This window comes from Neolamprologus brichardi, chromosome 19 (assembly GCF_056152115.1).
Source record: "Neolamprologus brichardi isolate AB-2024 chromosome 19, ASM5615211v1, whole genome shotgun sequence".
Taxonomy (NCBI): domain Eukaryota; kingdom Metazoa; phylum Chordata; class Actinopteri; order Cichliformes; family Cichlidae; genus Neolamprologus; species Neolamprologus brichardi.
The window spans coordinates 16,013,148-16,030,860 of NC_142122.1; the positions used below are offsets into that span (position 1 = coordinate 16,013,148).

At 40.0% G+C, this 17,713-nt stretch overlaps 1 protein-coding gene across 2 annotated transcripts; it reads right to left on the reverse strand.

The window, feature by feature from the left end:
- Positions 1-51: 51 nt before the first annotated feature.
- si:ch211-15d5.11 (oxidation resistance protein 1A) lies at positions 52-16,695 on the reverse strand. 2 transcript variants are annotated; one of them, XM_087832813.1, is made up of 16 exons: positions 16,559-16,695; positions 15,140-15,362; positions 13,248-13,444; positions 12,902-12,981; positions 9,516-9,659; positions 8,863-9,033; positions 6,725-6,856; positions 6,459-6,643; positions 6,010-6,374; positions 5,759-5,918; positions 3,959-4,145; positions 3,623-3,739; positions 2,512-2,664; positions 1,466-1,561; positions 1,184-1,257; positions 52-1,039 (listed from the first exon to the last, which is right to left on the reverse strand). In XM_087832813.1, the coding sequence occupies exons 2-16, from the start codon at positions 15,238-15,240 to the stop codon at positions 904-906; spliced, it is 2,298 nt and encodes a 765-aa protein (XP_087688939.1). In that variant the 5' UTR covers positions 15,241-15,362; positions 16,559-16,695; the 3' UTR covers positions 52-903. The 2 variants fall into 2 exon arrangements, with proteins under 2 accessions (XP_087688939.1, XP_006798600.2); XM_006798537.3 differs by having other exon boundaries at positions 8,863-9,036.
- Positions 16,696-17,713: the final 1,018 nt, after the last annotated feature.

The window sequence follows — 17,713 nt, forward strand, 5'->3', positions numbered from 1 at the left end:
TTTTTTAAACAAAAAGAATTGAGTTTTCTTTATAACACACATACACACACGTTTAAATTCACATTGTGCTGATTTTTATTAACTCATCTACAGTACTGTAGAGTGTAGTTAGAGTAGATTGGTCTATCAGAGTAAGATACAGCCGAATGACATAATTACATGAATCTGAAGTATTGATTTTTGCACGTTCAGAAACCACAGTGGTGAATAGTGACAAATGAGGCTGTTAAAGTCAGAAGAAGTACAGATGATCTTCTATTCAGAAGGCTTTCTAAAAGCGGAGCTCCAAGTGTTCGGCGTTCATTTTAGCCGTCTGCGTCACCGATGAACGAAAAGCCATTAAAGTGATGATTAGTGGTTAAGGAAGGGAAGTGCTTGCGAGAGTTTGGGCTGTACACATGCAGTTCAGAAAGCATTGAAGTGGGGACATGCTTTAACTATGAAGGGAGACGTTTACACAATAAATAGTGGGATATTGTGATGTTACTGATTCATATTAACAGCAAAGTGCAGTCTGAGATTTGTCACTTATTCCATTTGTAACTTAGTCCATCCAAAAATTAGGATTCAAAGAATCCAGTTCAGCTCTACAGTTCACTGTAGCACAACTTAGTTTGTCTGCCAAACCCACAGGAATGAGTCAGCCACTAAGCAGTCCACCCTCAGAGCCCACTCTGACAGTAGGCTGTTAAGGATCAGCTTTATTTCAGTTCACTTTGTTAAAATCCACAGCACTTAATCACATGGATTAATCCAGAAGTTTAAGTTTGATTGTTTTCGTTTATGGATGTTACCATGAAATGAAGGAGCTGCTGCATGTTTCCGCTCAGTGATAAATTCTGTCTCGATTAAAGCCGATCAGCAGCGACGACGTGAAACAAGCTGAAACGTCGTCCAATCTCCTCAGCTGAATTTCCACACTTCTAGCTCCATGACTCGGAAGTCATCGGTTTCTGAAAGGCAGCAGTTATTAAAAGTGTAGCAGGGACTGCTACGGCCCAGGTATAGGTTCTCATCCACCCACAGACCGAAGTGACCACTGTGGAAAAAGAGGGAGACGGTGGTTAGCGAAAGGAAACCGACCCTTCTTGGCTTGGTTTGAAAATTAGAGCAATGTTATTTTTTGTAAGCCACAGAAGTATAAATTATGGAAGAGTGGAAGTCGAGAAAGCAACTTAATTACCTGCCTCCACCAATAGCAAAGCAATCCAAGTCTCCCTTAATAAAAAAGGAATTCTCTCCAGTCCACTTGAAACACTGCAGAGAGACGTCAGATAATCATCTCACATTTATAACACACGGAGTGTCTCTGTTTTACCTCCATCAATTCATTTTCCCAGGAAGCATCATTCATCACAACTCACATCCATACCTTCAGTCATACCATCCTGCTATTTTGCATTTTAAATGGTTTAGAATATATTTTCTACACTGAAGAAAAAAAAATCTGGATTTAATTGGTTACCTTGAAGCGAGGATGCAACATGAAGAGAAACGTTTCTCCTGTACCGTAAAACATCTCACTAGGCCTCAAAGGGTGAGAGAGGAAGGCCCCAAATATCTGATTAGGAAAAGTCATAAGAGAAAATTAAAAAAACTAAAGACTAAAGATATATATGTTTATTTGAGACAGAATAGTTCATTTTTACCAATCGATATACTGGTAAATCACTAGTATCGGCCAATATTTGCAGATATATTGGTATTTTCAATTCAATTTAATTTATAAAGTGTGCCAAATCCCAACAACATGGTAGACCCTACAATAATACATACATATATATTCATTTATAACAACTGATGAATGATAAATTAAAAGACGAGTAAAGACGAGAAGGGAGAAACACCGTTCAACCATATTATAAGCGTTAATGTTTCAGAGTTGGGCATCCTGCAACCTCCTTACTCTAAATGTGTGTTTGGAACACGACAACCAGAATAACCAGCTGATCTGAGAGTTCGGCAGAGTGTGAAAAAGTAATTCAATTCAACAGTCACCTCAAGGCCTTTTATATTGTAAGGTAAAGACAGTACAATAATACAGAGCCAAGCCCGACAATCAAATATCCCCCATTAGCAAGCACTTGGTGACAGTGGGAAGGAAAAACTCCCTTTTAACAGAAACCTTTGGCAGAACCAGGATCAGGGAGGGGCAGCCATCTGCCACGACTGGTTGGGGGTGAAAGAAGGAAGACAGGACTGTGGAAGAGAGCGAGCGATTAATAATAACTAAAGATTAAATGCAGAGAGGTGTATAAACACATAGTGAGTGAAAAAGGAGAGTGAAGAAGAAACAGTGCTTCATGGGAAGCCCTCAGCAGTCATCTATGACTTGTGGCAGTAAAGCAAGCACAATCATATTATCTTAACAAGTACTTATAAATACTACACATAACAAACATTAGGGAAATCTGCTGGTAGTCTACTGATTTATCAGATTTTAAAATCACCAAATATCGGTCATGAAAATCCTAGACTGGTCGGGCTCTAGAGCTGACAGTACATTTTTACCTCATCGAGCGCATCCTTGATGACAATAATAACAGGCGAGTCCGTGCCGCTGAGTTTTCTGTAAAGCGACTTGAGGCTGGCGCCGTGACGCGACGTGCTGTAAGCCAGCTGCCACGTGTAGCCAACAGTCCTGGGAGGAAGCTCCTTACACAGCTGGAAACAGATGAAAGGCGGGAAGTAAAATAAATGAAATTAACATTAGAAAGGGTGACATAGCAATTAAATACTGGAGATACCATCTGTGTGTGTTTTCTAGAAAATATTAGGAAACTGGCATTTATTCATTTCTGAATAATGAACTACCTGTAATAATAATAATAATAATAATAATAATAATAATAATAATAATAATAATAATAACAGGCATTGAAGAAGTAATGGTATCTCTTCCTTGTCAACCCCACAAGTTTTATTCTGCTCATGTGAATGTAGCGTTTTCAGTGGGAGAATCATCCCAGTCACTCCTTCAGCATCTGCTGACTACAGGTCATTATGCACATGAACAGAAACGTCTTTCTGGGAATTCCTTAACTGCATGATTGAGCTTGCATCAAGACATTTCTTGTCAACCTTTAATTAAGCAGAAACACCACACAACGAGTGCCACTACTCTAGGACATCTATATAAGAGCTGTGTGTGAGCCAACTCAGCTTTCTATAAATAGTCTCCTGAAGATACTTGGCCATAAAACATTAACATTATACTGTCGCTCATGAAGTCAAACAGTTCTTTTCTTACATAATTTTAAATAAGATTAGCTATTCCTCTTTCAAAGTAAGAAAACAAAAACCCACTTTACATTTATCTTATAATCTGATGAAACCCTTTAAAACTTGGGAGGCTAAAATGATTTTCAAATGCATATTTAGTTTCATCAATACATACTTATATTTACTTAAAAACTCTCAAAAATGCAAAAAAAAAGGACAGTAATTTCTGTTGTATAAAGACAAGCTGTTGTTTATCATAAGCCCGGTTTTAATTTCTTTATTATGTCTTTACTTAAAGAACCTTTAACTTCTTGTGTCCCCTTCTGAAGCTAAACCTAGATGCGCTTACATCATCAGATGATTAAAACTCACATATAAACACTTGTTTGGTGTCACCAACCTCTCTGACGTGTGAAGCCTCCAAAATCTGGCTGTTCTCAACAATATTACTGAGTCCTTCGGGGTCTCTATCAACGACCAAGAGCGGCTTGTCTCTACTCTCCTCCATCAACACCATCTGCAAAAAGACACTTGTACATTTGAAAAAAGCTGTTTTTCTTCTAGAATATTCTAATAAAAACAAGTTTTTCTTTATCAGGAAACAAATGTTTTAACCTGCAGTGCAGGTCACAAACTTACAAACATGTTATTCTCCATTATCGGCATAAAAGTCCGACTGACCTCATCTCTCATCGTCTGTTATCCTGTGAGACCCAAACAATAATAATCCACTCACCTCCCAGTCGTCCCCTGAGTGTCTCTGAAGCAGCTTGTCCTCATCCTCCTCCTCTTCCTCCTCCTCCTCGTCTTCAATGAGTACGAATTCCTCATCATCACGGTCTCCCTCCCCGTCCTCCTTTCCTCCCTCAAGCATACACAGGTCTGGTCGGCAGTGTTTTAAGTAGGCGTACAGCTCGTCGGAGCTACAGCAGGGAGGAGAAGGCACTCGCTCAGAAATGTTGAATCGACAAACAACACGACAGCTGCACCAACACAGTGAGAGCGTGGCACCCGGGTGTGGTTTTCTGCTCAGCTGCAGACGGAGAGGTGGGGAACGCTGGTTCAGCTCGTTTATGTGGCTTTCAATTATTCTTTTACTGCCGCAGATTTTCTGGTTGCATTGTTTTCCTGAGATTCAGCTTTCTCAGAACGGAGCCAGTGCTTCGGTGAGGATCGCTCACTTAAAGAGTCACTGTTTGGACTGCATGGATGTTACATTTGAATAGCCGTGTGAGAAGTATTCACAATCATTTACTTGAAAGTAGTGATGCCAGAGCATATAAGAAAATCAGAGAGAAAAACAGCAGTAGGGTCGAATTTAGTTACATTGTTTCTATTATTACTGCATCACTATTACTGATGCTGGCTTATGCACAACTAATTGGAACTACTTCATACTATAGATGAGAAGGGTAAATGTAGCTGTGAAACAAAAACACTAGAATTTATGAAATTATAGAGTAGAAATATAGAGTTGACTAAAACCATTATACAGATTCAGGTACTGGCACTGAGTCTGACCAACATCGTTTTATTATTGGATGCCACAGTGGCCCTTATTATGCACACACAAGCTGACAGACTGACTCTATTTATCTGAAGACAAAGTAATGTTTATGTGTCCACTGTTCGCTGAGTGGCAAAAGATAAGCGTGCAAAGTAAGCATTTAACGAAGTGACCCTTGTTAGCACGAGTACAGTGCTGTAAAAAAGCACTTTTGTCACACTTACATGTTTCATTTCATCAAACAAATTTAAATATTAGGGGTTCTTCTGACCTCCTAAATAAGCCTCAGATGCACTCTCGGAGTAAATTTGGTATGCTGGCCACTCCTGGGAAAGTTCACCACTGTTCCAAGATTTCTCAGTCTGTCCATAATGGTTCTTGCTGGAGTCCCAATGCCTTGAAAAAGACCCTTTGCAGAGTAATAAATCTCAATGACTTGGTGCTTTTAGATTGCCCCATAATATGATGCTTTTGAGGTCTATTAGCCCACTTCAACTTTGCCACACAGGTTCTATTTAAGTGATTTCTTTATTCAACAGGTCTAGTAGCAATGAACAAGTGGAGGGCTTTACTTTTCACACAGGGTGTTCACGGCACTGTAGATGGATGACAACATAGCCAGTTAAAATAGTTGGCATGTCCTCTCTAGCTCAGAAGATTTTATATTATGTTAATAAAGGTTGATCAGTGCTTTATCGGTATCTGGAAATACGACGTTGATGCCTGAAATTGATGGACAAGACTGTGGGAGCTGGAGAATTTGCTAAAGCAGAATGACGACAGGGTGGAATATTTAAATACTTTAGTTCTCTGGCTGAAGGCGCTCCTCTGAGTAACCAGGATTATAGAGCACAGCGGCGTGGGCTCGAGATTTAACCAAGAGCTTTCATTATAAAGTGCAGTTGTAAAGGTTAGGAGTCTTTAAAAAACTCTCCTGATTTGCATGACAAGAAATGCAGTGATTATTTTAAGTCTGATGGAGTTTTTCTTTAAAGTTTTTGATACTTTTCTTAGAAGCGCTTTGGTTACCTTTCCTGTGACAGTGCAAGCCAGGTATCCCTTTTAGGTAAGGTTTTGGCTGGTCCTAGGTGAAGACCTCCGACACCCTTTTTCTTTCCTGCCGATGGCTGAACCCGCAGCCTCACAAACATCAGACCCCCAGGACTGCTCGCTGATGACCTCTTAGGTGCTGTGAAGGAAACAAAGAGCAACGATGGCCTCACGTCAAAGGAATAACACATCTAACACATCCGCCAGACAGACATAATTCACATTCAGACCTGTTTGATTTTTTACAGAGGTCTTCTCCATTTCTTCAGATTGCAGTTGGTCCATGTTCACTTTGCTCGCCACCTCTTGACTTCCACAGCAGAAGGTGGCAGCACTGCTCAGGACAGCCAGGCTGCCGACCGATGCTTCAGTCAGCACTTCCAGAGGGCTGCTATCCAGCTCCTCTTCAGCTTCAGCCATGTCCTTGCTCTCTGCCTCCTCATCTTCAGAAACCTCCTTGGTCGGGCTCAGAGCCAGTCTGGATAAATCAGCTGGAGCAGAAGACACCAGAGGTGGGCACGACTCCCCCTTATGATTCAACTGACCTTGTTTTTTGGCCATTTTCAGCTTCTGGAAAAGTTTTTTCCCTTTTCTCCTGAAAAAAGTGGGAAAAAAAGTGGTTATACTGGCATTTCATGTAATCCGATATCCACGTGCTTAACTATGCATCCCTGCTGACCTCTGCTGAGAGGTGTTGAAGTGAACATGTGAGATATCAGAGAAGAAGGAGACAGATGCCAGATTGTCAACAGAGTATGACAGAAGGTACTCCTCGCAGCCATGCTCCTTCACCAGAGGATGTGTCTTACACGGGTCAAAGAAGATTTTATTAGAAGTCACCAGCAGGATGCCTGAAACACAACCCTGACAAAGAGAGACAGAAAATGCTAACGTTAACTTACAAACAAAGAAAACTAACCTTCTCAACCTGTTCTTCAGACTCACCTTACGATCAGTGATGTAGCGGCAGATCAGTTTGAGATATGGCATGGGCTCTGGTCCCTCCCCCTCACAGCACTCTGGTGGCAGAGCCAATAAGCAGAGCTGCCCATCAGGCATCGGTACTGCCTCCACATCCTGTCGGGATCGCAGGTAACAACAAAATACAGCGTTTAATAGAGAGTAAAAGGACTTTTAGTCAACAAGCTTTCTGGCTTTAGTCAATGTAAATGTTTGACCTGTTTCTGTTTTTATGGTCTTAAACTGAAGATAACATCAAAAGCATTTTATATCTGTATCAGTGCATCATTTGTCAGATGCTGCTGTTTGTTCACTGCCCACATCACTTTTCCAGCCTGTTCTCAGAGCTGTGATGTTTTGCTGCTCGTTTCCACAGTAACAGTCATTTGATTCATTTTACAGCCTTCTGGCCTCGTGTTTTTCTCACCACAGCTAATAACCGTTTATTAGCCGGGGAAAAAGCCCCATAATGAAATCTTGTTGTTTTTTTTAATTCATTACAATCATAATCTTCTTCAGCTTCTTTATTATTAATCCATCGTTTTTCACGTTGACTTGGCTGTGGATCACCTTGTCATATTCAGCTTTAGTCAGGTCTTAAGCAAAAGCACCAATATCTGAGTTTATAAATATTTCTATTAATAACAGATCTGCAATAAAAATCTGACTCACAAAAAAAAGCTCAAAAGGTTAGCACAAAAATGCACCCTGGGCATAAAAAATGTCACTTGGAATTGTCAAAATATTAAATATGAGTCAATATTTTCATGCATATAAATATAAAAGGGATGGGCGTCACATTAATTAATTAATGCCATGAACAAACATATCTAACACATACTGCTGAGGATATTTACAATGGGTTTTTTTTTTGGTGATTCGGTTTTTATTTAGATTTTTTTCACGTGTTTTTGATATATTGAAGTACAATTATAAGCATTTCATAAGTTTTAAAGACTTATATTGCCAAATAAATCTAATTTATGAGAGACTCAGTATTTAAAATGTTGACCCTTCTTCTTATTAACTTTTGTAATTCTCTGTGGCACACAGAATATCAGCTTCTGGGTGAAAACCTGATTGATGGGGATCTATTTAAGCATCATCAGCTCCAACATGCTAGAAAATGAACAGATTTGAACAGAATTGTCCCTGAATTGTTGGAAGAGAATGTTTTTTTCCAGTATGGTGCCACGGGAAAAAAAACCATTTGGCTGGTTTGTTAAAATAAAACTCCACAGGGAACGTTTCGACTTGGAGATCAAGGGGTAATGTGATGATATGACCAGACAATGATTAAATACAAATTACATCAAGAGAAGCTGTTATGGTTCAAAACAGCCACTTATTTTTTTGTAAGCATTTACTGCATTTCCCTCTGCAGCTACCCTGGCCAAATGTTTACACAATGCAACATGTTCTGCTGCACTTATCGGCTGTTTATGAGGAGAAACCGAACCTAATAATTGCAATAAATGCACAATGTAAGAGTAAAAGGCTGATTAAAAACTGTGATCTGGAGCCTTACAGATAAGTAAGGGTGCATATCACATGGTCTAAAATGCCTTCAGCAGCTGGCTCCTGGGTTTGACTCCCAGCCAACTGGACCTTTGCTACAAGTCATTCCCCGATGCCGATGATGACTGTTTTCTCTCATTAAACTGCAGGGGACAGTTAAATGCCTCACAAACCAACCAAATAAATTATACTTCACACAGAGTCCCATATCATGGTGGCATGATACTATCCCTGATTCAAACACTGATGCATCAGTTTTAAATAGAAAATGTTTATGAGCCCACTCATTTATTATGGCTTTGTAACCTGATAACAGGCAGAACTGGAAACTGAAGTGGATTCAAAAGTCTGGACCCAGGCACATGTTTCTGAACGATGCCACAAAGTCTTTATTATCATCTTATATACAAAGTAACTATGATCTCCAGCTATGAAAATATCAAATAGCAAAATATATCTGTATAAGCCATAAAGAAGCATAAAAGTGGGCTTTTTTTACCACTTACTTTCACTTCAGTCACATTTTTTAAAAACAACAAAACTGCAAAATCAGTACTCTCGGGATTGCACCACATGCTATTATTATCAGTTGTATTTCTGCTTACCAGTAGTTTGTCGTATTCTGCTTCTGGTGACGGGGACTGAGGCTGAGCAGCGAGTGGATTCAAAGGGTCTTGATCTACTTCCGCTTCTGGTCTCTCCTTAGTATCGGAATCCAGTTCTGGATGCGACGATCCTTCTCCAGGAGAAGTGTTTTTTCCTTTGGGGACGACCAGCTGCTTAAGAGAAAATGCCATTGTAAGAATAGCTGGGACACTCACGAGGGCACACCGTGTAACACTGGAAGTGAACAGAGCAGTTCCTCATTCTACAGCCCTGCATTTTCCTACTTCTTTGTTTGTAGTGACATCTAGGCTCCATATAGGGCTCTGGATGTGAGGTTGGGCACTTTGTTTTACAGCCACAATATACCAATTTAAAGCATTAATATGACAACACTTAAAGAAATTATGACTTTGAGCCTGTTCTTTCTCATAAACATAAATTCTGGTTGGGTAGTGATGCATACATGGGTTTAAGGTGGAGCAAAAAAAACAAAACAAAACACTTTCACAGGCAGGCAAGAGGGAGGCACTGCTTTGCATTTCAAATCAGCTGCAGCAGGTGTGTCATTCTGATGTGTGTACACGCTTAACAGGCGCACTAAATAGGTGAGTCAAATGTCAGCAACTATCGTGTTCTTACAGTTGACACTTACCTCTCTGGCGATGAGGGTAGCAGACGACGAGGACGGTTTAGTTCCTGTAAGGGTGGACTGGTGACCCGCGTCGCTCTCCTCCGTTGAGGATGCATTACTGTTAAACTTAGATGAGACGCTGAACACACCATCCCGAGGGAGGCCCTGTGTGGGGAGAAACACAAACACAAGAAAGTCTCTGTCAGTAAATTGAAATCTGATTACACAACACAAGGAGAGGTCATACTTTAATAATGAAAGATATAAATGGGCCTGTTTTGGATTTGCCTAGTACACTACCAGGACCAAATAAAATACATAATCGTTCTGTATTTTGTTTTATTTGATTGTTTGTGTGCAGCAAAAGCCATTTGGTTCCTTATCAGAGAGTTGGTTTAATATAACTACAGCCTCCTTAAATGCACACGGGGACATCATTTGTTATGGAGCCCTCTGTGCGCTTCCAGTTTAAACAAGTTCAAACATCAGTGAATCGGATTAAATTTCCAAGAAACCTGTGAACACTCTCTCTCTCTCACACACACACACACACATAGACACAAACACAAAAAAAATCTATAATTGTTTGCACGTAAGATCATCAATTTGAAACTGTGGGAGTCAAGCATAACGACTGTCATCGGCTGACAGATGGATCCATCGACCTAAATTTTATTAGTGACGCCTGACATATTATGTAACCGTGGAAAATCACAGTGCTCTCGTGTGGGCGTGGGCTTTTAGCCGCGTCTTAGGACATGGACATGTACGCATTAGTGCCGGCTAACGCACAATAATTTGGCGAGTTGCAGCAAACATCTCATTAATACACAATACCTTAGTTTGATAACTAAGTGTACACATAAGTGCTGTGAGTGCAGTGCATATTAGATGCAGTGGAGAAAACAGCGAACGCACCCAGATTTCAATGTATATCAATCGGTCTTTATTCCAGAAACTTGGCCCGTGGAGACGGAAAAACTCATAAAAACACAAGAAACATAATAAAAACAAACAAAATACACCCCAAATCGACCTCCCACAAACAGCCAACTACATCTGTGTCTCATCAACAAAGACGGATAACGTATGTGGTTTCAAACCTCATATCCATTGAGCCCACAATCTCATTCTCAGAGGTGTTGAGCCTCCAAATAAACTTATACATGAGACTTCTAAATAAAGCTTCAATTGTACTGACTCCAGCCGTTACAAACATCTCACTTGCACCGAGCCACCTCGGTTTCTTCAATAATAACCTCAGAGTGTCATTATGAGCTACCTGAAGTTGAAGCGTGCTTTCCTGTAGTTCTACATGTGCCCTTTACAGAGGTGAACAATATGCTGTAATTAGAGAGATCTTCGCAGTATCTTCACACACATTTCATGCATATGTAATCTGGCATTGCCTATAAACATAATCGTCAGCTGCCATTTAATCTGTAATAACATGTCCCAGATCTTTTTCCTTATTATCTGCAATGCTAAACGCCTGTCCTCAACTTCTTTGACATACATCAACATAAAGATTTAAAAGAGCTGGGGACTAAATCTCTCCCTGTCCAACTCCATTGTTCACCGCTAATAAAACTGAAACGCTGCCTCCTGACTTTACTCGAAGCCGCTGGTTGGCATGAGAATACGCCACAACCCTCACAATGTATTTGGGTAACCTTTTTGAAAACAGAGAAGTCAGCCTAACACTGGCATATTTATGACGCTTGACAAAAATTATCATAACCTTCATGCTTTATTACCTGGTAGCTCAGGTATAGTATGTGCCCTAATGACCATGAAGTCAGTGCTTCCAGTATTATCCACCTTCTACAGCTCACTAGGAAAACAATTAAATAAGGTGCTATATTGCTTCTGTCATTATGCAACAATGTTATTCGTTCCAGAAATCCCTTCGACTGTATTTTGAAGCGATATCCTGCAGTTACTACAAACTCTCACCTCTTTCCAGAAACCTGTCATATTGTTACATAGTAGCTTCTCCTCCAGCAGATCAGCTTTTTTTTTTTACAAATATGAACTGCATATTTATACTTAGCATTAGTGAGCTTCTTATCCTCAAACACGGACACCTGTCTGGGTACATCAGCTAAAACCCATTGATGAGCTTCAGCATGACACTCTGCTACATATTTATTCCAATCAGATGTTACGTGTGTCATTTTTATGTTTGCAGTCGGGCTTACTGTCTTCATGTAAAGCACTTCTATAAAGAAATGTCAGTGTTTAATGTGATCTTTAATGTAAAGTACACATTTCTTATCCATATCCTTACTGATCCCGTTTCTATATATCTGGGAAAATGTATCATTAACAAAAAAAAGAATGAAGTACCCATAAATGCAGCTATTTAATAAACTAAGCCTGCTTTTTAGAAAAGCCCAGATTTGGATAAAAGTTTCAAGGCTCCCTGTTAAAGGAATGTCTAATCACATGGACGCTAAGACACCGATCAAACTGTCAAAGGTTTTATTGTGTGAGTGTAAAATATGTGTTGATATGGGATTATAGGTACAGGTAGGTGTGGTGTATGCTGCACTAAATCAGGTGACGAGTACACTACAGCACTTTTTAATCTGTGTTAAAGATACACTTCTATGAAAAGGCCACTCCTAGAGTGACACCTATATGTGGAGAGCTTGTGTGTCCATTGTGAGTTTATGTAAGTTGATAATAAGTGTTCAGAGGACTGGTCAGATCTTAGAACTAGCAGGTCTGAATTAGCTCCTTCACTTGGTTTATCACCCCTGATAATACATGTTTAGTCTTTTAGCCGTCTACAAATTAAATAGAATACAATTCAACTCTCTCCCAGTGTGATTTAACTTACCAAAAAAAAAAGAAAACTGCACTATATCAAAGCATAACAGCATTTAGAATAAATACGGAGCAAATTTAATTTCAATGAAAAAAAAAAGGAAAGGATTAAAAGTGGGAGAAGGCAGAGGGAGGACAGGCAAACAAATCTTCTCATCTTTTACCTCATTGCTACATGCTTTGTCATTCAATTTTAAAATCCAAGCTGACAAACCTTAGAATGAACGTCTGAGAATGCAGTCCTCCTGTATTTGTTGCAGAAGCTCTTAAACAGACTCTCTTTGCCCATGGCGTCTGACAACAGCTGAGCGATTTCTGATTCTCAATCAAAGAATCTGACTCTCAACTCATCGCTGAACCTTGGACAATCTTTATCAAATTCTCTGAAGACCATAAATTATGAAACCAATTACTACCCTCAAGCTGCTAACTCTGGGACACCCAATGATATAAAGTTACATAAATCAGCCAATAAATCCATAAATTCCAAATTTTCTCTTCCATATTCCCACAACTGTGTGCCTCACCACCCACAAAAGGTCAAATAAAGTTTAAAAGAAAACCATGTGACTCACCCTGCTGCTTGGGCCGTCACCTGACGATCTGCCCACTTGCTCGTTTGTCACTACAGTATTGTTCAGATCCCATGAAGTCCCTGTGTGGAAAAACACACACATTTCTGCTATGCCATTCTGGTATGATAAAGCACTCTGAGCAGCAGCAGAAGTATGAGGAAGCAGCTTAATATCACAGTTACTACAAGTCTGCTTGAATACTAGTTTAAGTAATGAACAAGAACCAGCCAGCAGGCGCTACATGTCAGTTATAAAATGCCAATTCAAGCTGCAGTTCTTCCAGCAGCGCTTTGCTTCTACATGATGCAAACAGCCTGCCTGAGGATATCGAGCACTGCAGGAGTACCTGCCAGGTAGTACTGCCGCAGCTTAGGGTTTCTGATGTGCGGGATGTGGTTGAGGGGTCGACACACAATTGTCTGGTGCTGGAGCTGGCTGCTGGTTGTAGCCTCCTGCAACACTCGGCCCGATGGTTGTGTCTCCCAGGGCCGTTTTGCAAACTGTGGAGGCTGAGAGACACCGGCAGGCAGCTTGGATCCCAACCTGAGGCACAGAGAATCAAAGACAGATTTAATGCCTTTATATTAAAGCTCGGCAATGTTTAACAAGGCTCTATACTAACACACCAATAATCCAACTAATATTTGGTTAAATGTAACTTGACCAAACATTTTAGTAGCTGCCAAGAAAGTTTTTGCATAACTCTGGGGGGATCTTTGACCACTCTTCTTGGATGAATCGGTAGGATTAACTTAAATTTGTTGGTTTCCTGACACAGATTCAGCTTTTAAGTATAGTGCACAAATTTTCAGTAGGATTGCGGTCTGAGCATTGGCAAAGAAATTACAGAAGTTTAATGTTAGCCTACTTTAGCTATTCCAAAACCAGTTTTGATGTTTGGGATCACTGACCTGCCGGAACACCCAGTTGTGTCCAAGTTTCAACTGTCTAACTGTTGAAACTGTTGGAAGTAGTCCTCTTCCTTCATTATTTCATCCACTTTGTACAGTGTACTCGTACCACTGGCATCAAAACACCCCCAGAGCATTATGCTGCCACCACCATGCTTACAACTGGTACAGTGTTCTTAGTTTTGAAAGCCTCACCATCACTCCTCCAAACATGCCTCTTGTGGCCACAAAGCTTAATCTTTGTCTTGTCTGACCATAAAACTTTCCTCCACTGTGGACAATGACACTGATATTCCAGCAGTTTCTAGTTCATCGCAGGCTTAAGCCTTATTGGTTCCTGTGTAGTTCCTGAACATCCTAACCAAAGTCAATTTAGGCAACAATTTAGGTCTTCTTCCAGACTTTGGAAAAAGTGGTGACATATCTGAATAACATCTACTTATGCACAATTGTTTGAAATGATGATCGTGAAATCTGCAATTGTTTAGAACTCTGCTTTCTAGATCTTCACTGAGTTCCTTGGACTTCCCACTGGTCTGAGCCTGTCAAACAAATCTTTTTTCATTGCTAACAAAGAGAAATTACCAGGTTTAGTCAATCATGATCACCAAGGAGAAGTTAATAGGCCTTGGCCTTCAAGTTTAATAACACTTTAGAACTTTCAGCACCACTTATTGAAAAGTGGATGTGTATAGTTGAATCTTTATGTTTACTTTTGACCCTGTCTGGATTAGAGAATACAAAATAGTTTCAACCTTGTGACTGGCATTTTAAAGTAATTTAAGAAGTGTGATGTCCAATTATTCCATCCTGGAAAAAAGAACCGCTCTAGATATAGTTAAACGTCAAAAATGACCATGACATTAATGCCATAATGGGTGGATGTACACTTCTAACCACAAATGTATGTAACCATTGGCCGAGAATGAATATTAACACTCAAATATAAATTATACTTTAAGGTGGACTTTCCCTTTAACAGCAGGGATTCAAAGATTGTGTTGTTTAGAGTATGTGAAGTGTGAATAACAGACTACAGCAGCGTTCACAGCCAGAGCCCAGTTATTTATAGGGGAGTAGGAGTTGTCTTTGCAATGGCTAGAGAAGAGACTGAAAGAGTTCTTGGCAAGATGCTATGGCTCTCACCCACATGATGTGACTGAGCGTGGAGTTGTTGGAAATTTGCATTTTGGGATTCTGTTTAGTAGTCAAGCATCACACACAAGGACTAAATTGTAGCTTACTCAAGCTAATATCAGTCAAACATATCACAGACATGCTTTCTTCTTTGCTTTCTTTCCAGTAATCCAAGTATTAGAGGCCTGACCTGGTCTTCACATTGCCGAAGTAGCTAGTCCTCGCCTTGTCTCTCTGGGGCTCACGGTCCATGGCTCCTAAAGTCCCAGCCCTCCTCACAGACTGAGCCATTTTCTGTTTTTCTTTAGTCTGTTGCTGGCAGCAGTGGCAGATGCAGAGGGACGAGTGGCTCAGCTGGCATCCTTCCTCCTCCTTTTATTCCCCATGCCTACCTCCTGCCCCAGTTATGGCACCTACACAAGACAGCAATAAAGTCAGAAAATGTGGAGGGATTTTACAAGCATCCACCTAATTATGAAAGAGAGATGAGTGAAGCAAAAGCCTACACTTTACCCTAGAAAGAAGTGAGATACACATTAACAGGGTTAATCGAAGCAGGAGAAATGTTTGGCACACTCTTAAATAGGTTGCAGCCTGACCAAAATGATAAGACCTGGGAAGAAAAGAGCCATTTAAATCGTCAAATCAAACAAGCAGAGCACAAACTTATATGATGCCTCATCAACAGCCAGTCACATGCTACTATAGCCCTGTTATAGGTCAACTATCACAATAGAAAGAACGCAACAAGATAAGCACTGAATCTAAAAAAGGTTGACTTTTTATGCAGTCGGAACAGTGGGATATTGCAGGAAAACAATATTACAACATATTGAAACACTGAACTGTATTAATGTTTTCCTTCACCACCGTCTTTCTGCTCAGAGATCTATAAAGTAAGGTTACACACACTCTCTGACTTATTAACCCTCTATCCTCTCCCAGTGGCATACTACCAGATAATAAAGGGTGAGAATACTCAAGGGAATTAAGACAGATTTCCAGTTCAATAAAAATATCCATCAAAATACGTGCTTACAGTCAATAGGAACTATAGTGATCAAAAATTGCTGACCAGCTTACCGTTTTGTTTTGCATCTCTGTAACTATGTAAAACAGGATATTATTATGCAGGAATGTCCTTATAGATGGATCAGATAATGTATGTGCTGGCTTTTTAGCTGTGGAAGGCGCTACTTAGACACTACTTAAAACTATGTTCACGTCGTAATTAATGCACCATTGTAGCTACAGCCTAATTCCTGCATTTCATGTGGCATCCCAAAGCTCACATCCCTGAGCGATTAGTTATTTGTTATATCTGAATTAGCGGCAACAGCAGTGTTAGCTAGCTTAGCTTTGTACTGCACACTTTAGGAACATTACACGATCATAGGTTTAAAAAAAAACCCGATAATAACATGCTTCATGTAAATGTTTAAGGTGTCATTATCAGCGTGGAGGAAGTAAGCATTTGAGACGACATCACAGAATCATCAAGACAACAGCTATGGCAAAAATATATATATTTATATACATTAGCGGCAGATTTGGGGTAGATGGGGGATTTATAGGAGCAGCAGGTTAACCGAGTGTTGTCTTCACTGACCTGTGTCTAGCCCAGGGATGGAGACGGGTGGCGGTCATATGAGCTCGTCTTCATATTGCAGTGTTATGATATCACTGCAGACAACAGTAACAAGTTCCGCCCTGTTCCCCGGCGTCGCGCCGATTCACAGCTACCTGTCAAGATTGTTCCTCCACCATCGGCAGGCAACGGCGAAGGCGGAAGTATGTAGCAGGGAAACATCTTTTCTCATCGCTTCTGAGACAGAGGACTAGTTTGTCCAAAGAACCCTTACTATAAACGTCAGAGAATACAATACTACGCATGTATTTATATATAAATACAGGCATATGCATTTCTTAAACAATATTATAATCAAAGAGTACTATTTTCTAAAAAAACAAATATTATAAAAGATTACTGTTTCCCTGAAATAAAGTAGGGGAATACAGTATGCGACAACAAAACAGCAATAAAAGACAAAATATTTCCTACTTACCTGCACATGGTTAAGCTTCACAGCAAAAACAGAACAAACAAAACAAAAATTAATGTAATCAATTTATGAAAAATATAATGCAGGTAACCACTCACTTGTCACTTTATTAGGTATACCTGCTAGTCAAGAACTGTCTTAAATCCTTCATGGTATAGATTCAACAAGGTACTAAAAACATTCCTCAGATTGACATGACAGCATCTTACATTAGCTACAGATTTCTTAGCTGCACATCCATGATGCAAATTTCCTGTCCAACCACATTCCAAATGCACTGTATTGAACTGAGTCTGTTTGTGTGTTAGTACAGTGAACTCAATGTCATGTTCAAGGAACCACTCTGAGATTATTTGTGTTTTGTGACATAATGTGTTATCCTGCCAAAAGCAGACATTAGAAAATGGAAATGCTCTCGTCATGGTCATCAACAATTACTTAAGTAGGGTGTTGTGTTTAAATGAGGCTCGCTCAGCTGGCATGAAGTTACCCAAAGTGTGCTATCCCTCACACCATTACACCACCATTAGCAGCAACCTAAACTATTGATACAAGGAACAATAGATCTATGATTTCATGTTCTTTATGTTGAATTCTAAAACCAGAATGTTGTATTAAAAACTGAGAGTCATCAGATGTTGTATCCCAGTCTTCTATTGTCAAGTTGTGGTGAGTCAATATCAAATGTAGCCTCATTTTTT